Raw genomic sequence first — 21,771 nt, 5'->3', positions numbered from 1 at the left:
TTATTTAAAATAGTGGTTTTAACACCATAGGTTACATTATAGGCTGTGAAATAAAATTAGTGGGTCATGACTAATTTTTAAAAAATTAAATATAAAAGAATAGATTACAAGATCAGGATGCAATACACATCAGGAGTACACAAAAAAGCATTATTTCGTAAAACTTGTTTCAGTTATGTATGCATGTGTATACTGGCTTACAATGTGATATGTGTTTAAATGGGGATACAATATGTTGTGTATTGTTTTGAAAAGCAAACATGCCCCAGGATATACAATTTGTAGCTAAGGATATTTTTGGAATAGTTTTCCTTAATGCTCCTATATTGGCACCTATATTGGCTCCTATATATAATATCTGTATTATTTGATTATTTAAGAAAGGCATATACTATATCAAAAGTAAGAAAGAAAGAGATGACAAAGTAAATTTCTGAATATGCTTTTAAATCCTTCCTGAAAGTACCCATATGGGATATGTTTCTTTATGGGACTTCGTATATCCATTTTATCAATAAGATAGATTAGATAAATAGAGAAATGAAAGAAAGATCAATTTATCTGTCTATCTCTCTATCATCTATTGAGAGAGTGTGCCTACTAAATGCCAGGTGCCAGGGATGCAAAGAAATAGAACAAGCCCCTCTGAGGGTAAAATCCTAGTAAGGGAGACCACAAATTAATAAACAATAAGCTAACAATATGCTAATGGTTTTAGTAAATGTTGTAACTGATAGTCTAGAGGTATATCTCCAGTTCAGTGGCAAAAGTGCAGATCTTGATTTCAGTGAAATTCAAATTTTCAAGTGAATGAAAAAAATTGGGAGCCAATCTGATAGGAAGCATTGTTCTTTTCTAGACTTGATGAATAATAATTGTTTATAATCCAAAGATGTAGTGACCTATGAAGTAATCTAGAGCAAGAAGATGACTCATGACTCAGCTTGTTATTCCATTTGACAAACATTAATTGAGTACTTTCCATGTGCCAGGCATGGTAGCAGGAGCCAGACAAACAAAGGTGAATAAAATACATGTTCAGTGCCCATGGTTAATTGCTGTCTAGTAGGGAAAGATAACGTAAAAACAGAAAATAAGTCACAGTGCAATTAGCACAGTTAAGAAGGGGTATTTTCAGGTACAGTGGTGATACAGGAAAATAGGTGATCAGTATCGTGGAGGAGAAGACACAGCATTTCACAAAATGCAAATACAGTAGTCCCTATACAGAGGATACTTCCAAGACCCCAGTGGATGTCTGAAACTTTGATCACTGTGGGGTATGTTTTTTCCTATACATACATGCCTATGATAAAGTTTAGTTTATAAATTAGGCACAGTAAGAGATTAACAACAATAACTATTAATAAAATAGAACAATTATAACGATGTACCATAGTAAATTATGTAAATTTCATCTCTCTCTCTCAAAGTATCTCTTATTGTACTGTACTCATCTTTCTTCTTGTGATGACTTGAGACAATAAAATGCTGCCAGAGGAGGTGAAGTGAGAGTAGATGAAGTGAGTGATGCAGGCTTGAGACACGGGGACAGGCTACCTCAGACCTTCTGACCATTGGTCGGAAGGAAGATCACCTGCTTCCGGACTGCGGTTAATGGGGACACTGAAATCATGGAAAGCAAAACTGTGGATAAAGGGGGAACTACTGCAGGCGGAGGTGGAATAGGAGATTCACAGGAAGAGAAAGGGAGAAAGGCATTCTGTGCTGACAAAACGATGTCTTCAAGGGTGTGTGTTAGCCTGGTACACTTGGGCAACTACAGGAAGATACTACTGTTATCCTAGGGTGTCAGAATGTGGTCAACAGAAATGAGGCTGGGGAGGCAGACTCAGCCACATCAGGAAAAACTTTTTATATCATGCATTATATTCCACAGATAAGGAAGATACAGATAACTATACAAGGTTTTAGTCAGAGAGTAACTTTTAAGTCAACTCTGACAGTGGCATGGAAATTAATTGAAAGGGAAAAGAATTTGGAGACCTAGAAAACCAGTGGGGCTGTGAACTTTGATATCACACTGAACTGCTAGCACATTATGTGACCCAGGACATGCTGATATGAGGAAAACCAACATGTAATATTTTTATCTTTCAAAGCTGATAATGCAGGGAATTAACAAGTTATGTACGTATAAACAGTAGTTTCACAGTTAGGAAGCTGTGAAGCATCCCTCAGATGAGTTCTATAGTATCATGTGCCAGATTCCCCCTTTGGTTTATCAACATTATTAGATCATCTGAAGAGCCATCAAAGTCACTGCCTGAATCTGCTGTGTGGCAGGGCTGGCTCACTGTGGAAGAAGTTAACCCCACAGACTCTAGATTTGGGAAGTGAGGTCTCACAAATGGGAGTAGGCTCCTGGGTTTCCCATTTGAGGAATGTTCCTCTCTGCTCCTTGTTAAAGTAAACTGCGCTTCCAAAATCTAATCATTACCTCACAGCTCCATTTGTCTCTTCATCTTTTCTCTAAAATTTGCCTCAATCAGAGCCAATACTTCTTTTAATAATAACAGTAGGTACTTTCATAGCACTCCCTATGTGTCAGGCACTATTCTAAATGCTCTACATATATTAAATGAGATGAGACAAAAACCCAATGACACAATAACTATTATTATTGTCTTACCCTATTCAAGCTGCTATATAACAGATTACCAAAGAAAGGTTGGTTTATAAGCAATAGAAATGTATTTCTCATAGTTCTGGAGGCTTGTTAGTTTAAGATCAAGGTGCTGGCAGATTCCACATCTAAAGAGAGCCGCTTCCTGGTTCATATCCCTAATCCCCTCCCAAAGGCCCCACCTCCAAATACCATCGCTTTGGGGATTAAGTTTTAACATAAGAATTTTGGGGGGGACACACACAGTTCTATAGCAATGATCCTCATTTTTCATTGAGGAAATAGGAAGTTGCCCAAGATCCCACATAGTAACAGAGGCACTAATCATATCCATGCCACAGGCTCTAGAGTTGATATTTGTAATCACCATAATATGTTGCCTCTCACAAATCTCAATTTTATAAGGTACCTAGTAGGAAATAAGGGACCAGTACATGGAATTTTGCTTTATAGAAAACTTTATTCTTGTACCCAGTTGTTATGCCTTTAACTACATGATTTGCATTGGTCCAACAATCTTAAACATAATTCCTCATACTATGTTTGGAAGTGCAGTTCAGCCAGATGGAAAGATTACTTTCTTAGTTGATTTTCCTTACAGCTTAACCAGAACCCTCTCCGTTATCACAGATAAGATCTTTCTGTAAGCATTCTCCTAGGACATGAGACTTACATAAGAATTTGTAGCTCGTTAAAGTGTCTTCTTTTTAATACTCAAGATTAAAATGAAGCCTTTTCTGTAAGGTCCGCAGTAAGAGCAAATCTAATGTAAGTCTTTTATTGATTAAAAAAAAAAACTTAACTGCATTAATCTTTTTACTTTTTTTTCTTGTCTTTGGGTCATAAGTCACCAATTCTTGCAGGAGAGGGAATTATAGGAATTTTGTTCCCTGAAACTTTTATTTTTTTAGATTTTACTTATTTATTTGAGAGTGAGAGAGCATGAGCAGGGGGAGGGGTAGAGAGAGAGGAAGAAGCAGGCTTCCTGCTGAGTGGGAAGCCCAACATGGGATTCAATCTTGGGACTCCAGAATCATGACCTGAGCAGAAGGCAGAGGCTTAACAGACTGAGCCACCCAGGCACCCCTGTTCCCTGACACTTTTTTTTTTTCCAAATATTTAATTTATTTATTCATGACAGACAGAGAGAGAGGCAGAGACATAGGCAGAGGCAGAAGCAGGCTTCATTCAAGGAGCCCGAAGTGGGACTCCATCCTGGAACTTGGGGATCACACCTTGGGCCCGAGGTAGGCGCTAAACCACTGAGCCACCATGCATCCCCTCCCTGACACTTTCAAAGAGGATATCATAACAGCAGAAAATTATTTTTTTAAAAAGAAATCATTCTATCATATAAGGTTTTAGAATCTACTTACTGGTGGAAGGACCTCCACCCTGCCCATTCTTAAACATTTCCTATGTCAGGGCACCTGAGTGGCTCAGTGGTTGAGCATCTGCCTTTGGCTCAGCTCATGATCCCTGGGTCCTGGGATCCAGTCCTGCATGGGGCTCCCTGCATGGAGCCTGCTCCTCCTTCTGTCTATGTCTCTGCCTCTCTCTCTCTGTGTGTCTGTCAAGAGTAAATAAAATCTCTCTTTTTTTAAAGATTTTATTTATTTATTCATGAGAGACACACACAGAGAGGCACAGAAAAAAAAAGGTTTTCTATGTCATTTTTGGAGTCTAGATTTTATCTCTGCAAAAAAAATTATTTAAATTGTGAGGAGCACCAGGTGATGTATGGAATCAGTGAATCACTATATTGTACACCTGAAACTAATATTTGCACTGTATGTTAACCAACTGGAATTAAAAACTTAAAAAGAGGGCAGTCCCGGTGGCCCAGTGGTTTATTATTGTTATTATTAAGTAAATTCTATGACCAACGTGGGGTTGGAACTCAGGACACCTAGATCAAGGGTGGCATGCTCTACCCCCTGAGCCAGCCAGGCAGCTCTAGCTCCTTACACTTTTTCAAAATCCTTCTTTAGGTGAGCAAAATCTTAGAACTGTAATGGGCCTGTGATCCTGAGTATAATAACATATTAAAATATTTCTGACTCCCCCCCCCCCAGGACTTTAAAAAAGAAAATCTTGATGCGCATGACATAAAGGTCAACATTTTCTGCAAAAACAACTTTGTGAAAATTGTTGCCAATGCTTCAAAGTGAGAGGACAAGGAAGGCGAGCGTAGAAGAATCTCCGTGTTCTTCTTCAGTTGCTAATGTTGGGGCTTATTCCTCGGCACAGACCCAAGGCAGCCCGCTGAAAGGCAGCGGGGGGAGGGGAGCGGGGGAATTCAAGACCCCTTGGGTGGGCCAAGCAGGTGCTTGTTGGTGTTGAGAACGAAGAGCTGATACGCAACCCTCTCGCCCGGCAACCACTCACTTCTGGTAGTGTAAAATAAAACCTGCAAAAGATTAGGGTACACTTAGATAAAGAGGAATTCTACAGCCCCTTCACCCCCTGAGCGGCGCCCGCAGCGAGCAGGCCATGCGTGCGCCACACTGGAGGCAACAACGGTTTATCATGGGAAGCAAACCGGGGATTGGAGTCCCAGCACTGCTGTGTACAGGCCGAACTACCTCGGTATGCATGTCCGCAAGAGGGGGGCCATCCCGACCTTACAGCCTGGAAGAGGACAACCGGGAAAAGCGTGTGACGACAGTGGCCCCGCTAGGCTCCGGGGACCCCCTTGGCGAGCTTATGGGGGCTGGTGACCTCCCAGCCCGCGGTCTGCAGCGTCGCGTCCGGACAACGAAGGGACTGACCCGAACGGTCACCTCCCCTTCTGGGGGGCACTAATCACCCACCGTCGCCCTTCTCCGTCTCGGCGCCTGGGTGTTTTCCGGGCCGGGCTGCCCTGCAAAGTCTAGCCTGGCAGGATCAACTTCCACCGCGTCCGCAGAGTTGCGGGGTCGCGGGGAGGAGCGGCCAGGGGCGCCCCACGCCTGCCTCTGCGCTCCGGGCGCGTCGGGGCCCGCTCAGGAGGGGGCGCCGAGGGGTCCCCCGCGGGCAGGGCGGGCGGCAGCGAGGCGGGGGCCCGACGCCACCGCCCGGAGGAAGCTCGCCGAGCTCGCTGCGCCGGCGCTGGGCTCCGGGAAGCAGCCGCGCGGGAGGGTGCAGGGCGCCGGAGCGGTCGGACGGGGGAGCGAGAGCCAAGCTCGCGGAGCGCGCCGAGCCGCAGGCGGCGGAGGCGGGGGCGGCGGCCGCGGCCGGGAGGCGCACGCCCCGGGGAGCCGGCGGGGCCGCGGGAGGCGGAGGCCGCGCGGGAGGCGGGGCGGGCGGCGCCCGGGAGGCGGGCGCGGGCGCGGGGGCGGGGGCGGGGGCGGCGTCTCCCCGCGCTGCGCAGGCGTTGCTCGCACCTTGTTGGTCAGTGCTGGGAGCGCTGCTATGGCGTTTCTCAGCCCCGCGGCTCCTCCTCACACGCTCGAGGCGGCGGGGAGGAGGGGTGAGGGGAGGAGGCGGCGAGCGGGCGGCCGCCGCAGCTGCAGACCCGGGGCCGGCGAGGGAGGCGGAGCGGGAGCCGCCGCAGCCACCCCGGCCGCCGCCGCCGCCCCCCCCCGCAGGCGCGGGGCCGCTGCGAGTCCTGCCCGGGCTTGAGGGCACGCGGGGCGCCCGGCCATGCCCCGCGGCCGCGGCTGAGCCGGGCGCGGGCCCCCTCCCTCCGGCCGCCTCTGCGCCGTGCCCCGCGCTGCCCGCGGCCGGAGTGCCCGGCGCCTCCCGCGCGCCCCTGACCGCGAGCGCGAGCAGTCGCGGCCGCCGAGGCGCGGGTGGTGCCGGCGGCGGCGGCGGCGGCGGCGGCGGCGGGAGCGCGGGGCAGGAGGAGGCGGGGAAGATGGACCCGGCGCCCTCCCTGGGCTGCAGCCTCAAGGATGTGAAGTGGAGCTCGGTGGCCGTTCCGCTCGACCTGCTGGTCAGCACTTACCGGCTGCCCCAGATCGCGCGGCTGGACAGCGGTGAGTCCCGGCCCGGCCGCCGGCGCAGGGCGCACCGGCGGGGACCGCAGTCTCGGCGCGGGTGTGCGCGCGGGTGCTGGGGTGGGGGGAGCGGGCGGGGAGTGGGCTGCACGCCCCCCGGCGCCTTGCTCCCAGCTGCCCCCCCGCCCCCCGCAGCAGCTAGAGATGTGAAAATCAGAGCCCTTGCAGTGTAATTAAAAAGGACGCCTTAAGAAAAAAAAAAAAAATCAACATTGGGGAAACCTCTGCGGATCGTAATTTTGGAGGCGAGCTGTCCCTCCCCACCCGCCTGCAAGAATTACTCAACCTGGGAAAAGAAACCCTGAAGAGTTATCTTAGGCAACTTTCTTACAAAATCATTGTGCTTCGGGTGGCATCTTTATTTTGGATGCTCTCCTTCCCCTCCCCCCCCCCCCGCCCCCAGGAGAACAGCAGATTTAAGAGGAAAAGCTCCTGGGTGACCAGTGAAAGGGATCACATTTCCCAGAGACCTTTTATTACAGCTTGTCTGTTTTGTTTAACTGAACTGAAAGTAATTTGGGGCTGAGCGTAGAAAATGTTTTTTAGCAGAAGTGATGGTATGCTTCAGGTTAATTATTAGCTTAGCACATTTCAAGGCTGGAAAAAAAAAATTTGAGGCTCCAAAACCTGTATTGATTTGGAACCTGAGCTCTCAACTAAGAAATCCCTGTATTTCCTGAAACTGACCACCAGAAACCAACCAAACATCCCCCAGCTGTTGGTTCTGCGGCGTGACATCTGCAAACAAGTGCATAACTGTCCAGCAAGTAGACCCCTTTCAGTTTGAATCGTAACATGTTCGGTGGCAATTTAGCTGTGTTTTGTGTTTTTTCACAATAACATCAGTTGCTTTGGGCTTCTTGTAATTTCATACTGTCTCCAGAAACATGCTTGCTCTGCCATGGGAGGCACTTGGGCCCAGGCTGGCAGGCAAGCAGATAGAACTGTGGTCACACAGGCCAAGTCAGAAGAGCACTGAGCAGAAAGATGTCATTTCAAGTCACAAGGATTTGGGTTACTCCTTTACTGGAGTACAAGAGTGTGTAATATGAGATGTATAAACGTCCAAAGGCATTTTTATTCTGTTTCTTATCTGTGGGGTTAGATTAGATGTTTGAAGTACTGATGTGAGAAATAAATGCAAGAAAGTTCATGAAAGCAATCTTGGCGTGTTTGGTTGGTCTTGGTAGTGGTGGGAATAAACAAGGAGTTTTCAAACTAGTATTGAAATGCAGACGAACCCAGGAGTGACAGGTAGTGTGTTGAGACATTTCTGCATATAGTGGAGGTGGTTAAGTGTTCCTGGCTTTAATTGTGTTTCTGCAGGTCTGAATGTGTGTGTGTGTGTGTGTGTGTGTATTCAGTGTTTCATTTCCTCTTCCGCTGTGCAAAATTGTGTATGTTGGAAGGTTTTGAGTCCTCACCTTTTCCGACCTTCTCTCATCACTGCACGCTGCCAAAACTTCTTACCTAGGCAGAGAGCATTGATGCATGTGGTATAAAAGTCACCCAAACGCTTCATTAAATTGAAAGTTTAAAGAGGCTGAATGTCAGTTGCAGATATAACTTTTAGCTTTATTATCTGCTTTCCTATCCCTGTCATTCATAAGAAGGATCTGAATCAGCAGTGTACTCATCCCACACTTCTTTTTAAAATTAGGACGTGGGTAGCAAGTCTTAACACTGTGTCCTTTCAAAGCTGTGGAATGGATTTTGATCACTGTGTAGTTCTTTATTGTAAATTTTCACTTATTACCACTTGAGAATCAACAGTGGCACACACAAATTTGGAATCTTAGTCAAATACTGCTTGATACTCTGTTTCTTTCATTTAACAATCCCATCTTAATTTTTTTGTTGTTGTTTTTAATAGCTGCATAATATTCCAGGGGATGCCTATCCTGTATAATCTTGATCCTTGTGGTGGACATCAGCTGTTTCATTTTTTACTATTACTAGTTGGTGATGTAATGAAGACCCTTACCCATAAATCTGTTTGTTTGAGTTGGTGTGTATTCCTGCCTTTCTGAATAAGTATGTGAATCTTTTTTGAGTCCTTCATATACATTGTCAGATTGCTTCAGAGTCTAAAGGTGATTCTCATTTCAACTACCATGAGAACTGTAGGAGTACCACTCTCCCCACAGCCTGACAATATTAAGTATTCTTTTTAAAAAACAAAACAAAACTTGGCTGATTCAGTGAGGGGAAGTGTTAGCTTACTAATTAAATTAGTATAGCCTTTCAAAGAGTCAATCATTGAATTCACAGCAATGTTTAGGACATGTTAAGGACACGTGGCCATATTTATAAAAGCTGTAGGTGAAATCTCAAGTTTTGTGCTCTCCTCATTTTGTGTCTTTTGGCTAGTTTTAGTATTACCAGGAACATTTTACACACACACACACACACACACACACACCCCGTACTTAGACATGAAAGGTAGTCATTTTCCAAATCACTTATTTTAAAAGAGACTGGAAAGAAACTGAAAAACATGCCACTAGTTGACATTATGCCAAGAGAGAACTATTGGCTAATTTTAAGTAGCCATTGAAGACCATTAAACACCTAATTTCATTCCTGTTGATTATTAAATGCCTACTATGTGCTGTATATTTCTAGGTGCTTGGTGCATGTTGCCTCAAATCCTTGGCACACCATTTTAAGAACTTTGAGAGCCTAAGATTCAGAGAAATTGAGTGACATACTTGGTAAATGTGTGGAGTGGGATTTTCAGCCAACTTTCTGACTCTAAAGAAAGACCTTTTATCTCAAACTTTACCTCTTCATACTAAATGGGAGTAGGTTTAAAGTAGGTCTAATGTCTACTCTAAATAGCCCCACTGTCTCTCTGAGAGCTTGAGGACCGGAAAGTCAATATTTTTCAAACAGTGTAGACACCGAATTAAGTGCTGGCCTCATCCATCATATTTAGCTACTTTCTGCTTCCCAAAGGAGTGGCTGACAAGACGAAAGGGGCAGTGGGGAAGAAGAGAGTACAAAATCAGAAAAAGAAGGAAAAACATGGTATCTGAGGGTTTACGTACGTAGATGTGCCTGTTGAGATTATTCTTCGTTACATTTGCCATACTTAAAATACTAACTACGCAGTAAAGAACTCTTCAGTTCTTTGCATAATGCATGTTACTCATGAAATGCCAGTCAGATAGACACATTTAATATTGCATTCCCAGTGGTGAAATTTGTCATCGGATGATAAGGGAAATACAAAATGGTGAGCCTTCATGGTACTGCCTCATGAATTTTTGTGGAAAACACAAAGAAAAGCACCCAAGAAGTAGCAGTTCTCCTTAGGGAGTGAGATACAAGCTCATCAGCCAGGGGCTAACCCCATGAACAATGCAGCTGAAATCAGATATTTAACCTGGTCATCAGTCTTAGAAACTGTTGGGTGTAGAATCGGGTTCAACAAATGTGTTTTAGACCAAGAAGAGGGTGGAGCAAATGCTAATCCCAACCCCATCTCCACCCTGTCCTAACTCAAAAGTAGGTTGGTGGGAAATTGCTCATTCTTTATCTCTTCGGTTATTTTGCCTTGGAAAGGTTCCAGTGGTTTAGTCTATAGCAGCTTTTTTCCACCTTTTTTGTTCTTGTAACTCCTAGGAAATCCTGTAGAAGTCTGTATCCTAAGCACATTTTTAAGCCAGTTGCTAAAACTTTTCATCTTGAGTTTAAACAGTTGTAAAGGATGTCATTTTTCAGCATATTATAAATCTTGACCTTTTAAATTGTTACATCATTGAAAATACGAGGTCTATAATTGATTCCCAGCATCATTCATTTTTTTAAAAATACACGAATAAGTTCTTAAACAGTTAAAATCTTTTATACCTTTTTTTCCCTTAAATTCATATTTCCTTGAATAGGTTTTCCTTCCCCTACAGAATTCTATCCCAATCTAATATATTTTTATGTTTGACAGTGTCTTGTTTGATCACTGGCATTCTTTCTGAATTGAAACCAAGCATTTTGTATTTCTTTTGACTTTAAGGCTCTTGGTATTTGAATATTTCGGGTTGTCTGAAATGAAAAATTAGAAATTACCTGATTTAGAAAAGAAATTGCTATGGGATGCTGAAGACTCACTCCTTTACTCGCATTAGTGTTTTTTGTTTGTTTCTTTGTTAGTTGCCTGGAGGTTTTTACACCCTGGGGTAATGCAGTTTAGAAAGAGCTAAAGATGCATTGTTTCCGTAAAGTGGGTGAAGGGTCTTTGTGAGGGGGAGGTGGTGGAGGACAGCTTCCTTTCATCATGGGATGGATGTCCCTCCATCATAGCTGTGATCCCCAGATCAGTTTTTAGACAAGAGAATATTGAGGAGTTGGAGCTCTGGAAATGGACTCCCTTACAGCTCTGATGGGAAATACTGGCTTTGCATCAGACATGTACCCCTGTTCGAAGAGTGCTGGCCTACATCAGTGAAAGATGCGTTAGTTATTGGCCCTGTTTGCTGAAAGTAAGAGGAATACCAAGCCTGCATGGAATGACCAGGAGGGAGAAAATGATGGTAGCAGTTGGAGGCAGCTGCAATGATGGATTGGCAGCAACCTCTCCTTTCCAACTGTGCAGAGGAATCCGAGCTGATGCTGAGGCCCAGGTGTGTTGGCACTGTGGAAACTTGGTCCTTGTTTTGTGCTGAAGTGCCTCTCTGACAACCATGTAAATGCCTCAAAGGCTGGAATAATAGAGACATGAACACTCTGAACACAGAGAGGCTCCATGTGGTTGTTGGCAGATGTCACAGGTGTTCTAGATCTGTGTCTTATTTTTGAAATTAGGTTCTCAGAATCTCCATGATTGATGTGTATATAATTTTTTTTTCTAAATTAACCTAGTGTAAATCTTATTCCCAGAAGATATGCTTTTCCATGGCTTCATTTCCTCTGACATTCTATGTTGTAAGAGGGTATATATGCCCCAGGTGGGAGAGACAGTAGTTTAAAGGATGCTGGGTTTGAAGCCTAGAGACCTCTGTTCAGGTTTAGGAGCTGCCATTTCATAGTTACATGATCTTGGTCAGGTGTCTTAATAACCCCCTTGATTTGTAGTTCTCTCATGCAGAAAGAGATGTACATTATACTGGTCCATGTATCTCCTAGTTATTGATATATTTGTTTATTCAGTCAGCTAATATTTAGTAAGCCCCTGCTATGTGTCAAGCCCTGTTGTAAGTATGGGGAAAATAAAACTGAAGAAGTCAGGAATCTCTGTCCCCATGCAGTCTGCATTTTTGTATATCTGCCCACTTTGAGAATTAAATGCAATAATATATGTGAAATACATGTGTATTGCAAAATAGCACACATACATAAGATTGAAGTAGTGGAGTTGCAGACCGGTTGAGAGGGATGCTTCAGGGTGTATCAGAAGTGCATTGAATAATACTTTTTTATTTTTTGTGTGGTTAAAGATACTGAGGTAAGTGCTCTGGGTAAGTTGAGTCTTTTTCCTTTTGAGCGTTCCAGATCTGATAATCCACAGGTTATAAAAAAGGTGGTGTAAGGTCTTTATCAGAGAGAATGTGTTATGAACTAACCCAAGATTGGGAAGGAAGTTAGGAAAGAAACTTTTTAAATTTTTTTAAAATTTATTTATGATAGTCACACAGAGAGAGAGAGAGAGGCAGAGACATAGGCAGAGGGAGAAGCAGGCTCCATGCACCGGGATCCCGACGTGGGATTTGATCCTGGGTCTCTAGGATCGCGCCCTGGGCCAAAGGCAAGCACTAAACCGCTGCGTCACCCAGGGATCTCAGGAAAGAAACTTTTAACAATCCAGAATCACATGCAAGTCCGACCAAATAAATGCTACCAAGATACTGGAATCTTTGTCTAGTGTTGCTACTTTTACTGGATTGATGATGATTTTCTAAGCACTTACGTAACTGTTAGGAAAGGAGTGCCTTGTATCATGTTATATACCAAGTGGGTGATGAAGAAAGCCTCTTCAGTATTCTTTTATATGCCATATTCTTTTACTTTCTTCTGGTTGCCACCTATTCTAATTGGCCATGCCTATAAATTAATGAAAAAAGACTGGGAAAGGACCTTTGGAGGACAATACACGGTGATGTATAAGCATTCAGACCCATAAGACAAGATGTGGACATAGCTATTTCAGTGCTCTTGCTTTTCAAGAAAGGTGGCTGTCTTGAAAGCCATAAGATAATCGGTTGTCTGTAAAAGGAAAACTGGTTTGACCATTGCGATTAACTATATCATAGTTTGAAGAGCATATTGGAGTCTCTTTTGCTCATTTGGCTTCCTTATTGAAATAGAAGTCCTAGTAGGCCAGCTTGTAAACTCGTTTATTTTCAAGATTCCTAAGGTATCTGTCTTTTCACTTCCTGAGCTGCAGTTCTAGGAAGACTCATAAACTCCCTCTGGTCTTTAGCAGGACTATCAATCTTGAGAACACCAGCTATTTGATGTCACTTGAAAAATAACTTTTATTCCTGGTTTATGTATTATTTTGTCATATTAGACAACATAGAAAAGACCAGCTAAAATATTTTAAATCTCATGGGACTTAAGCTGTTTAGAAGACATTTCCATAAGAAGATGCTCCCCTACATCTCAGCTACTCCCACCCCTGCTCGTTAGTGGAATAAAAATGTTTACTTGAATTTCAGGTTAAAATTTTACTTAAGGTTTCAGGTTTTTTTTTTTTTTTTTTTTTTTTTTTTTTTTTACTATCTCCCAGTTCTTAGCTTAATGCCTGGCATATAAGAGGTATTTCATAAGCAGTTAATAAATGAATCAGCAAATCTCAGGATTAAAAATTTTCGGGTCCAAAATATCTATATTACTAAAGCATCTATGACCTCTGCACATTTGAGATAGAATTTTATTTTGTTTCCACTGTAATAGACATATTCATAAATACAGAAATTAGAACTGAGGTAGTCTGTCCTAAAATTAGCAATAGGTAAAATAAAGACTTGGTTGATCATCATGATGAAATAATGATTTTTTTAAAGATTTTATTTATTTATTTGAGAGAGAGAGAGAGAGTGAGCAACAGAGGGCACAAGCGGGGGGAGAGGGAGAGGGAGAGGGAGAAGCAGACTCCCTCACTGAACAGGACCATGATCTGAGGCAAAGGCAGACGCCTAACCAACTGAGCCACCTGGGTGCCCTTGAAATAATGATTCTTAGGATCATTAGTTATTAATATTTTAAATAATTTATTTCTAGAAATTATAACTCCTTTTTAGATTTTTTGCTCTCTTGATAGTTCTTTTGTTCTGTAATTAAGATGCCTGCGGTATATATTACTTCTAGCTATATCATTGAAATTTTAATCTTGTTTGGACTAGAATACCATAAATCTTGGGAATTAGTCAACTCTTACACTATAATGAAGAATAGGACTGATGGATAGTCAGCTAACCATTTAATTCTCCAATGTTTTATCTTCTCAGGGTACCAGGGATTTTACTTCTAAGCAAAGTAAGCCATTTGGTTTAAATAGTGTTACAAAACTACAACTGCTAATTTGGTACAGTTGTCATCTTCCTAGAATAGCCCCAAGATTGACTTGAAACTTTAGTGTCTTAATCCCAGACAATGAGTTTCCTTTTATGCTCTTGTGGGAGTATTACATGGTGGTAAAAGAAGGAAAAAACAATGTTCCCAAGCCTTTTTCCAGTTTTGTGGATGAATTACTTTGTAATTTAAGGGCAAGTCATTTTAATTGATTCTGCTAATTCTTAAACTTAGTTTGAAGTATTTAAATATCACATTGAATTTAAAATGCAATGCGAAGTCTTATAGTTATGAAAATATTTGTTATTTAGGTTAATATTTGACATCTTCAGTAAGTTATTATAAGTAGGCCTGGTTATAGCTTAAAAGGGAATGTGAATAGCGTTTAAAGTTGTATCCCTGTGAAGGTTTAAAAGAAGTTATGTTCTGTTTGTTTCTCTCCACTAGTAGAGGAAAACTTCCTTGGTCAGATATTTTCTTTTTCAAATATGACAGTTTTCTCAATACCAGACTATATGATGTTAGAAATGAACATTTGTTCTTGTTAATTAGTTCAGATAATTAGTTCACATTGACAGTGTTTTCCTCTTTGCAGGGAACTAGACTCAAATATCTAAAAGTAACAAATGTTTACTTTTCTATTTTAATATTCTGTTACCTTGTTGGTAATTAGGAAGCTCTGGTTATAGCAGATTTTGTCATCCATTCAAAAATGGATTAGTGAAATGCTTCAGGAAACCCCTTGTGTAACTTCAGGACCTCCATCCCTGCAGGTGTTATACTCATGACTGATACTCACTTTGAATTGCCTCTTTCTTCCTTTAGCAGCAACAAGCGAGCAAAAGGTGGTTGGAATCCAAGAACTCCATTCTCCGGAAGCAAAGCATTCATTCCATTGTCCTTGCTGGTCCTCAGAAAGCTTATGCTTGAGATCTTTTAGTCTGTTTCAGGTTAACAGTTGAATTAATGCAAGGTCCATTTTTACTGGAACCACTGACCCACAAAATCAATCAAGCACCAGACCCAAGTTAAAAACAGTTTAATTAGTTGTGTCTAAAGAGAGAGTTCTAGAAGATACAGATTATCTACTTAAAAATAAGTAAGTAATGTGAGGCTTTATACAGATACTCTGCTGGGTTTTTTTCCCCCCTCCTGTTTATTTTGATTCCATCTTTTGGGAGAAAGGAGAGCTGCTGAGAATAGACAAGATCAGAAGAAATTTTCCCAAGCTCATCATGGCCAGGTACATCAGTTAGGGTTAATTTTAGTCATGTATAACAGGAAAAAAAATAGGTATTTTTATACAACATGGAGATTTCTTTCTTTTCATATAAGAGGAGTCTGAAGGTGCATATTCCAGGATAGGTAGAGCAGATCCAGAGTCAAGGATCCAGGCTCCTCGCGTCTTCCTGCTCTTCATCCTTAGGAGATGGTTTTTACTTCCTGGTCCTCAGTGGCTGCTGAAGCTCTAGCCATCATGTCTGCATCTCATACAGCAGGAAGGATAAAAGGGTATGCCTGGGCAGCCCCTGTGGTGCAGCGGTTTAGCGCCGCCTACAGCCCGGAGTGTGATCCTGGAGACCCTGGATTGAGTCCCACATTGGGCTCTCTGCCTCTCTCTATCTGTGTCTCTATGAGTAAATAAATGAAATCTTAAAAAAAAAAAAAAAAAAAAAAAAAAAAGGTATGCCTTACCACCAGTCCTAACACAGCACTTCACTGGCCTCTCACTGTCAGGACTTCCCCCTTGATAGGCAGGAAAGTAAGGAGCTGAAGTCTTGACACAATACCCGGTGGTTCTCGCTACAGGAGAGGGGAGCATTGGGGATTGGGAGCTGTTTAGCAGTCTCTACCACTTGGATTTGTGCTTAGATGCTTTTTCTTCACCTTTTTTCCTACACAGAACTTACCAAATAACTATACATTTGGCCCTAATTCCTTAACATCTTCTTCTTCTTTTTAAAAAGATTTTATTTATTCTTGAGAGACACAGAGAGAGAGAGGCAGAGACATAGGCAGAGGAGAAGCAGGCTCCCTGCAAGGAGCCTGATGTGGGACTCTATCCGGGACCCCGGGATCATGCCCTGAGCCAAAGGCAGATGCCCAACCGCTGGGCCACCCAGGTGTCCCTTCTTTACATCTTCTTGTTCAGGTTTTTCTTAGCTCAGATAGTATGAATCTCTTGCTCCAGCTTTTCTCTTCATCCTTGAGCATGAACTAAAACCTTAAAGTAGTTCCATTTAAAGGCCCTCTATTAGATGTGAAAGTACTGTATAAGTATATCATGAAAAGTTGTGTACTTATAAAAAATTATTGTTACAAGACACTCCTCACATTCTTTTTTGACTTGTATGCTTTTCAGACTTTTTCTCTGATCTTATGCACCCAATGGAATAGTTAGTTGTCCAGTTTTTTAAAGATGCTTTTTCCCTCCCCCTCCACTACTTTATTCCTTTTGCCAGAAAGGCTTGGTGGTTATGTTTTAAAAAGATATGTACTCTTTTCTTTCAGATATCATTATTGAGAATTTGGAAAATAGAGATCAGAAAATGACAAAAATGAATATCACTTTTAATTCCAGAAGTATGTAACTTATTATATAACCATTATTAACATTTTCCTATTATGCAGGCATGTAGACTATAAAGGTGGGGGAAAAATGTGGGGCCACACTGTATAAAACTGCATTTTCTTTTTTTTTTTTTTGTTTTTAAGATTTTATTAATTTATTCATGGGAGACAGAGAGAGAGGCAGAGACACAGGCAGAGGGAGAAGCAGGCTCTATGCAGGGAGCCTGAGGTGGGACTCGATCCCAGGATCATGCCCTGGGCTGAAGGCAGGCGCTAAACCGCTGGGCCACCTGGGCGTCCTAAAACTGCATTTTCAATTTCACATTAGCTCATGAGCATTTTCCTTCTTTCTTAGTATCTCTTGAAAATAAAATTGTTATGACTGAATGGGATTCTGTTATTAGCAATAAATCATTATATTTACCTGACCATGTCTTAGTTGTTAAACATTTGGTTGTTTTGAGTGTCATGTTTTTAAGGGTATCTTTGTAACTGAGTTGGTCAGTTTTATATCATTTTATTATTTTGGGTTCCTGGAAATGGAATTATTATTCAGAATTTATTATTTTTAGATGGTTGATATGTGTTGCTAAATTGTATCCAGGAAAAGTTTGTACCATTATTGCTGAATGGGTAAGCTTATCACTTTGCATGTCACTGAATATCATAATTATTTCTTAGCCTTTGCCAATTTAGATAATTTAAAAATTGGCACTTTTTCTAATTTATGTTTCTTTGATTACTAGTAGAATATCACCGGTAATTTTATCATATTGCTTTTGTGAACTTTAGGAGCTCTTTGTTCTTTTTTTTTTTTTTTTGCTAGGTTTTTCAAAGCTGTAATAAAAATCAAAATCCTAGCATTCTTTTCTTGGTTTTCAGCAGAGTGTTTATATAAATAATCTCCAGGTTTCATGTGGGTTTAATTACTTTTTAAAACCTCCCTTCTATTTTTCTTGATGTTCGTAAATAGATAATTACCTCTTCCTGAAACTGGATAATTGTGATTACTTTTCTTTACCTGACTATTGGTTTTAAGTGTTAGGTTCATTGTTGCATTGTGGCCAGTCCTCTGAAGGAAGGAATACTCTTTTATTGCATAAAATAAAATAATCTCATGAAAGTTTTAACCACGCTGTGTATTCATGATGTGAATTTAAGTCATGGAGAGGGGACCCCACAGATACTTTGTTGTTGGTAAAATTTCTATGCATTGCATGAAACTAAGCTGACAGATAAGGTTCATCACTGTTGGGTTTTCAGGGCTAAGAATAAGTTGACAGGTTTACTACATTTGGGGCAATTGGAGTTTTCTATTCTCTGTTTTACAAAAGGTTGACCACAGCAACGTGAGAGCCTGTTGAAGCTTAGAACCTGAGTGCTAATGTGAGAGAATCAATAATAGAGATTCACAGACAATTTCCAGACACTAAGGCGAAAAGCAGATGTGATGGCTTGAATGCCATTTCATTTCTTCTGTTGAATATCTGTGTCAATGTCAACTTCAGTGTGATGTCTAAGAAGCGGGAACCACAGATAAGAGAAAAAGCTCAGTTTAATTCTCTACGTATAGGCAATGATTGATGGGGGGAATAAAATGTGTATCTCTTTACCAACTTGGCACAGAGGATTCTCTGAATAGTTCTGTTTATCAGTGGGTTGAGGTGACAGTTGCTAAAAGTGAAGTATAAGATGACTTTAAGATTATATTTTACTGTCAAAGAAGAAGCCTCAGATTAACTTTACAGTAGATCAAGTGGTTTATGAATTGTTTTCACCCCTTCCCCTAGTCTTTTCTCTCTCTCTTTCTTTCTCTCTCTCCCTCCCCCCCTCACTCACTCACTCTCTCTTCTTTAAAGATTTATTTATTTGAGAGAGAGAGACAGAGAGAACGTGGGAGGAGGGGCAGAGGGAGAGAGGGAATCCCAAGCAGAGTCCCCACTGAGTGCAGAGCCCCACAGGGACAGTGGGGGGTTGAATCTCACGACCCTGAGATGATGACTTGAGATGAAACCAAGAGTTGGGTGCTTAACCCACTGAGCCACCCAGGTGCCCCACTCACTCTTTTTCTTGAGTCAGTTGGGAAGATATCAATTTGAGTAGACTCTATATAATTGAATACTGTGTGATAGATACTATCTATAGGAGTTTTATGCTAATAAGTGGAGACCAGAAAGAAAGGAAGGGGGGAAATACACGAACTAAGTATAAATATCTAGTTTCTAAATTGTCACAGTGAAACAAAACTTCATTTCCCTTGACAATTAACATAATACATCCATTATAAAGAATTTGAATACATAAAAATATTTAAAAACTGAAGATAATCTGAAGTCCTTCCACCTTGAGATAACCACTGTCAACATTTTGGTGACTGTCTTTCTCATGTATCCTCTAGACATACATACACATACATATACATACTCTTAAATTTTACATGAACAAGACATTTTAGGTGTTGTTTGATTTTTCCCTTCACATCAATTCCCATTCCTCCAACCCAACCCTGCCTACTCACTCAACCCACTTTAATCAGTGTATATCTTTCCTGTTTTCTCTCTACTCACATAATGCCACATTGACCCAGATGCACATACAAAGATACATACTGAAACAGAAATCTGTCATTGCTTTATAAAAATGGTTTTATATTATACAGATTTTTGGCCTTTTGCTTATATCTCTCATGCGAATTTTTCTGAATCATCAGGTGTAAAACAAATTTATTCTTTTTTCACAGTTGCATACTATTCCACAGCATGGAACTACTCCTTTTTCTATTGATTGGTGTTCATTCAATTTGTTTCTAAGTATTAGCCTCCTTTGAAGTATACTTCACTAAACCTCCATATATGTAAGTCATTTTGTTCATTGTTTTTTTTTTTTTTAAGATTTTATTTATTTATTAGAGACACACGGGGAGAGAGAGAGAGAGAGAGAGAGAGAGAGAGGCAGAGGGAGAGGCAGGCTCCATGCAGGGAGCCTGACGTGGGACTCGATCCCAGGTCTCCAGGATCACACCCTGGGCTGAAGGTGGCGCTAAACCGCTAAGCCACCAGGGCTGCCCAATTTGCTCATTGTTAATATAGAAGTCTGTGATATCTGTCTCCTATCTTTTATTTCTTTTCCCCAAAACATCTTTGATGGCACTGTCTTACTGATTCTCTTAATTATATATGCAAAGATCAAAATTAATTTTTTTTAGGAAAAATATAGGGGAAAATGGGTCTTCCATTCCAATATCACAGTTCACAGAAGTGGAGTTGATTTAATAGATGTTGCCAAAAAGCTATCCAGAAAGGCTGGAATAATTTGCATTTCCGTCACTGATGTATGAGAATACCAGTTCTCCAAATGTATGTCAACATTAGTATTGTAAAGTTTTAAAAAAATATTTGCCAGCCTAATGGATACAAAATGAGATCTTATTGCTATGTTAATTTGTATTTCCCTATTAGTGATTTTGTGCCCTTTTTATATGATTGGGTAATACTTAGAATGCTCTTTTGCAAATTGAAGTCATACTTTTTGCTGGATTTTCTGTTGTTGACTCATTCTTGGCAATTTCTAGATGCTAATTTGTATATTATAGTGATATTTTCCATATTTACATTTATGTATTGACTTTTTTAATCTTGTATTTATCCATTTCAGAGTTTCTAATTTTTCTAATATTATAAATACAATAATCTTGTATTTATCCATTTCAGAGTTTTCTAAAATTTTCTAATTTTATCCATTTCAGAGTTTAAAGACAGACAAGCCTTTTTCTTGTGATTTGCTCTTGGCTAATTTCTTAGCTAAGAAAGATCTTCCTGACCCCTAGAATGTAGTCTCTTAGATATTCTAGGAAGGTTTACAATTTTTTTATTTAAGTCTTTAATCTGTCTGGAATTAATTTTTGCATATGAGGTAAGATTTTTATTTTTTTTCCAGACTTGTTATGCCAGCCTATTTACTCAAAAGTTTGCTTAGCTACTGAATTGAACTATCTTTGTCAAATTTATTTTGCTCTTTAAAAGTAGAAAAAATACATTTCAACTGCACCTGTCTTTCAGGGAATGCATTGGGCTGTGATCTAAGAATACTTGCAGTTAATGAAATCTGCAAGCAGTCCTTTATTCCTCAAAGAAGAGAAGTGGCTAGGGCCACCCCAGTCTTGACTTACCCTTCTTTTCCAGAGGCTGTGGGAGGCCTAAGATTTGTTTTTCTAAAGAAAATTTTAATTCCTTTTAAAGCTAGCACTACCCTGATGAGGCTGGGAAATGATAGTAACTTGTTAAATGCCTTCTGGAATATAGTCCAGATGCTTTGGCAATAAGTTTTCTCCGGGGAAGAATCTGTTTTAAAATGATACTTTACTAAGCTGCTGTTTGTGTGTGTGTGTGTGTTTGTGTGTGTGTGTGTGTGTGTGTGTGTGTGTGAGAGAGAGAGAGAGATTGGAGAGAGAGGCAGAGAATGTACCTTTCAGAACTTAAGCATTTGTAAGTTGCACTCAACTTCAGACTACTTAATTAATAGGAAGTGTATTCCCTCCATTATTTTTTGGATGAGGGGCACACTTTCACACACCGTTCTTTTATTATTTTTATTTTATTTTTAAGATTTTATTTTTAAGTAATCTCTACACCCAGCATGGGGCTTGAACCCACAACCCTGAGAGTTAAGAGTCGCATGCTCCACTGACTGAGTTAGCCAGGTGCCCCTTTCACACACCATTCTTAATGTATATGTGTGTTTATTGCTTAAAAATTTCATAAGGACCCACATCTGTTCATTTTTAAAAACTTAAATTTTCTCTTACATATTCCTTACCTACAAAACTTTGTGGCATTGTCTTCCTGAGTCCTCTCAATTTCACATGCAAGGACCAACATTAAATTTTTTTTAGGAAAAACAAAGGGCAGCTTAGACCTTATATCTCAATGTCAAAATCCAGACATTAATTAATAGGAGAAATAAGTAGAGTGACAAGAGACTCACAACATATGATTCTCTGAAACCTTTTCTCCTACATGATCTCTGCATAAAACTACAACAATCTCAATCCTGCATTCCATG

The 21,771-nt window shown here is 41.0% G+C and overlaps 1 protein-coding gene and 1 long non-coding RNA gene across 3 annotated transcripts in view; one reads left to right on the top strand and one right to left on the bottom strand.

The window, feature by feature from the left end:
• Positions 1-3,087: 3,087 nt before the first annotated feature.
• Positions 3,088-5,858, bottom strand: LOC144315612 (uncharacterized). Its single transcript, XR_013381331.1, has 2 exons — positions 5,461-5,858; positions 3,088-5,057 (listed from the first exon to the last, which is right to left on the bottom strand). It is a non-coding gene; the product is annotated as an uncharacterized LOC144315612 (long non-coding RNA).
• A 566-nt stretch (positions 5,859-6,424) lies between these two features.
• GAREM1 (GRB2 associated regulator of MAPK1 subtype 1) overlaps positions 6,425-21,771 on the top strand; it is a 201,665-nt gene continuing 186,318 nt past the window's right edge. The window contains exon 1 of one of the 2 annotated variants that reach the window (XM_077900376.1): positions 6,425-6,606. In XM_077900376.1, the coding sequence (XP_077756502.1) occupies positions 6,486-6,606 (121 nt within the window). In that variant the 5' untranslated portion in view covers positions 6,425-6,485. The remainder of the gene's footprint in view (positions 6,607-21,771) is intronic. The other variant, XM_077900377.1, reaches the window with a different exon arrangement.

Source organism: Canis aureus, chromosome 6 (assembly GCF_053574225.1).
Source record: "Canis aureus isolate CA01 chromosome 6, VMU_Caureus_v.1.0, whole genome shotgun sequence".
Lineage (NCBI taxonomy): Eukaryota > Metazoa > Chordata > Mammalia > Carnivora > Canidae > Canis > Canis aureus.
This window is presented reverse-complemented; position numbering and strand designations above follow the sequence as displayed.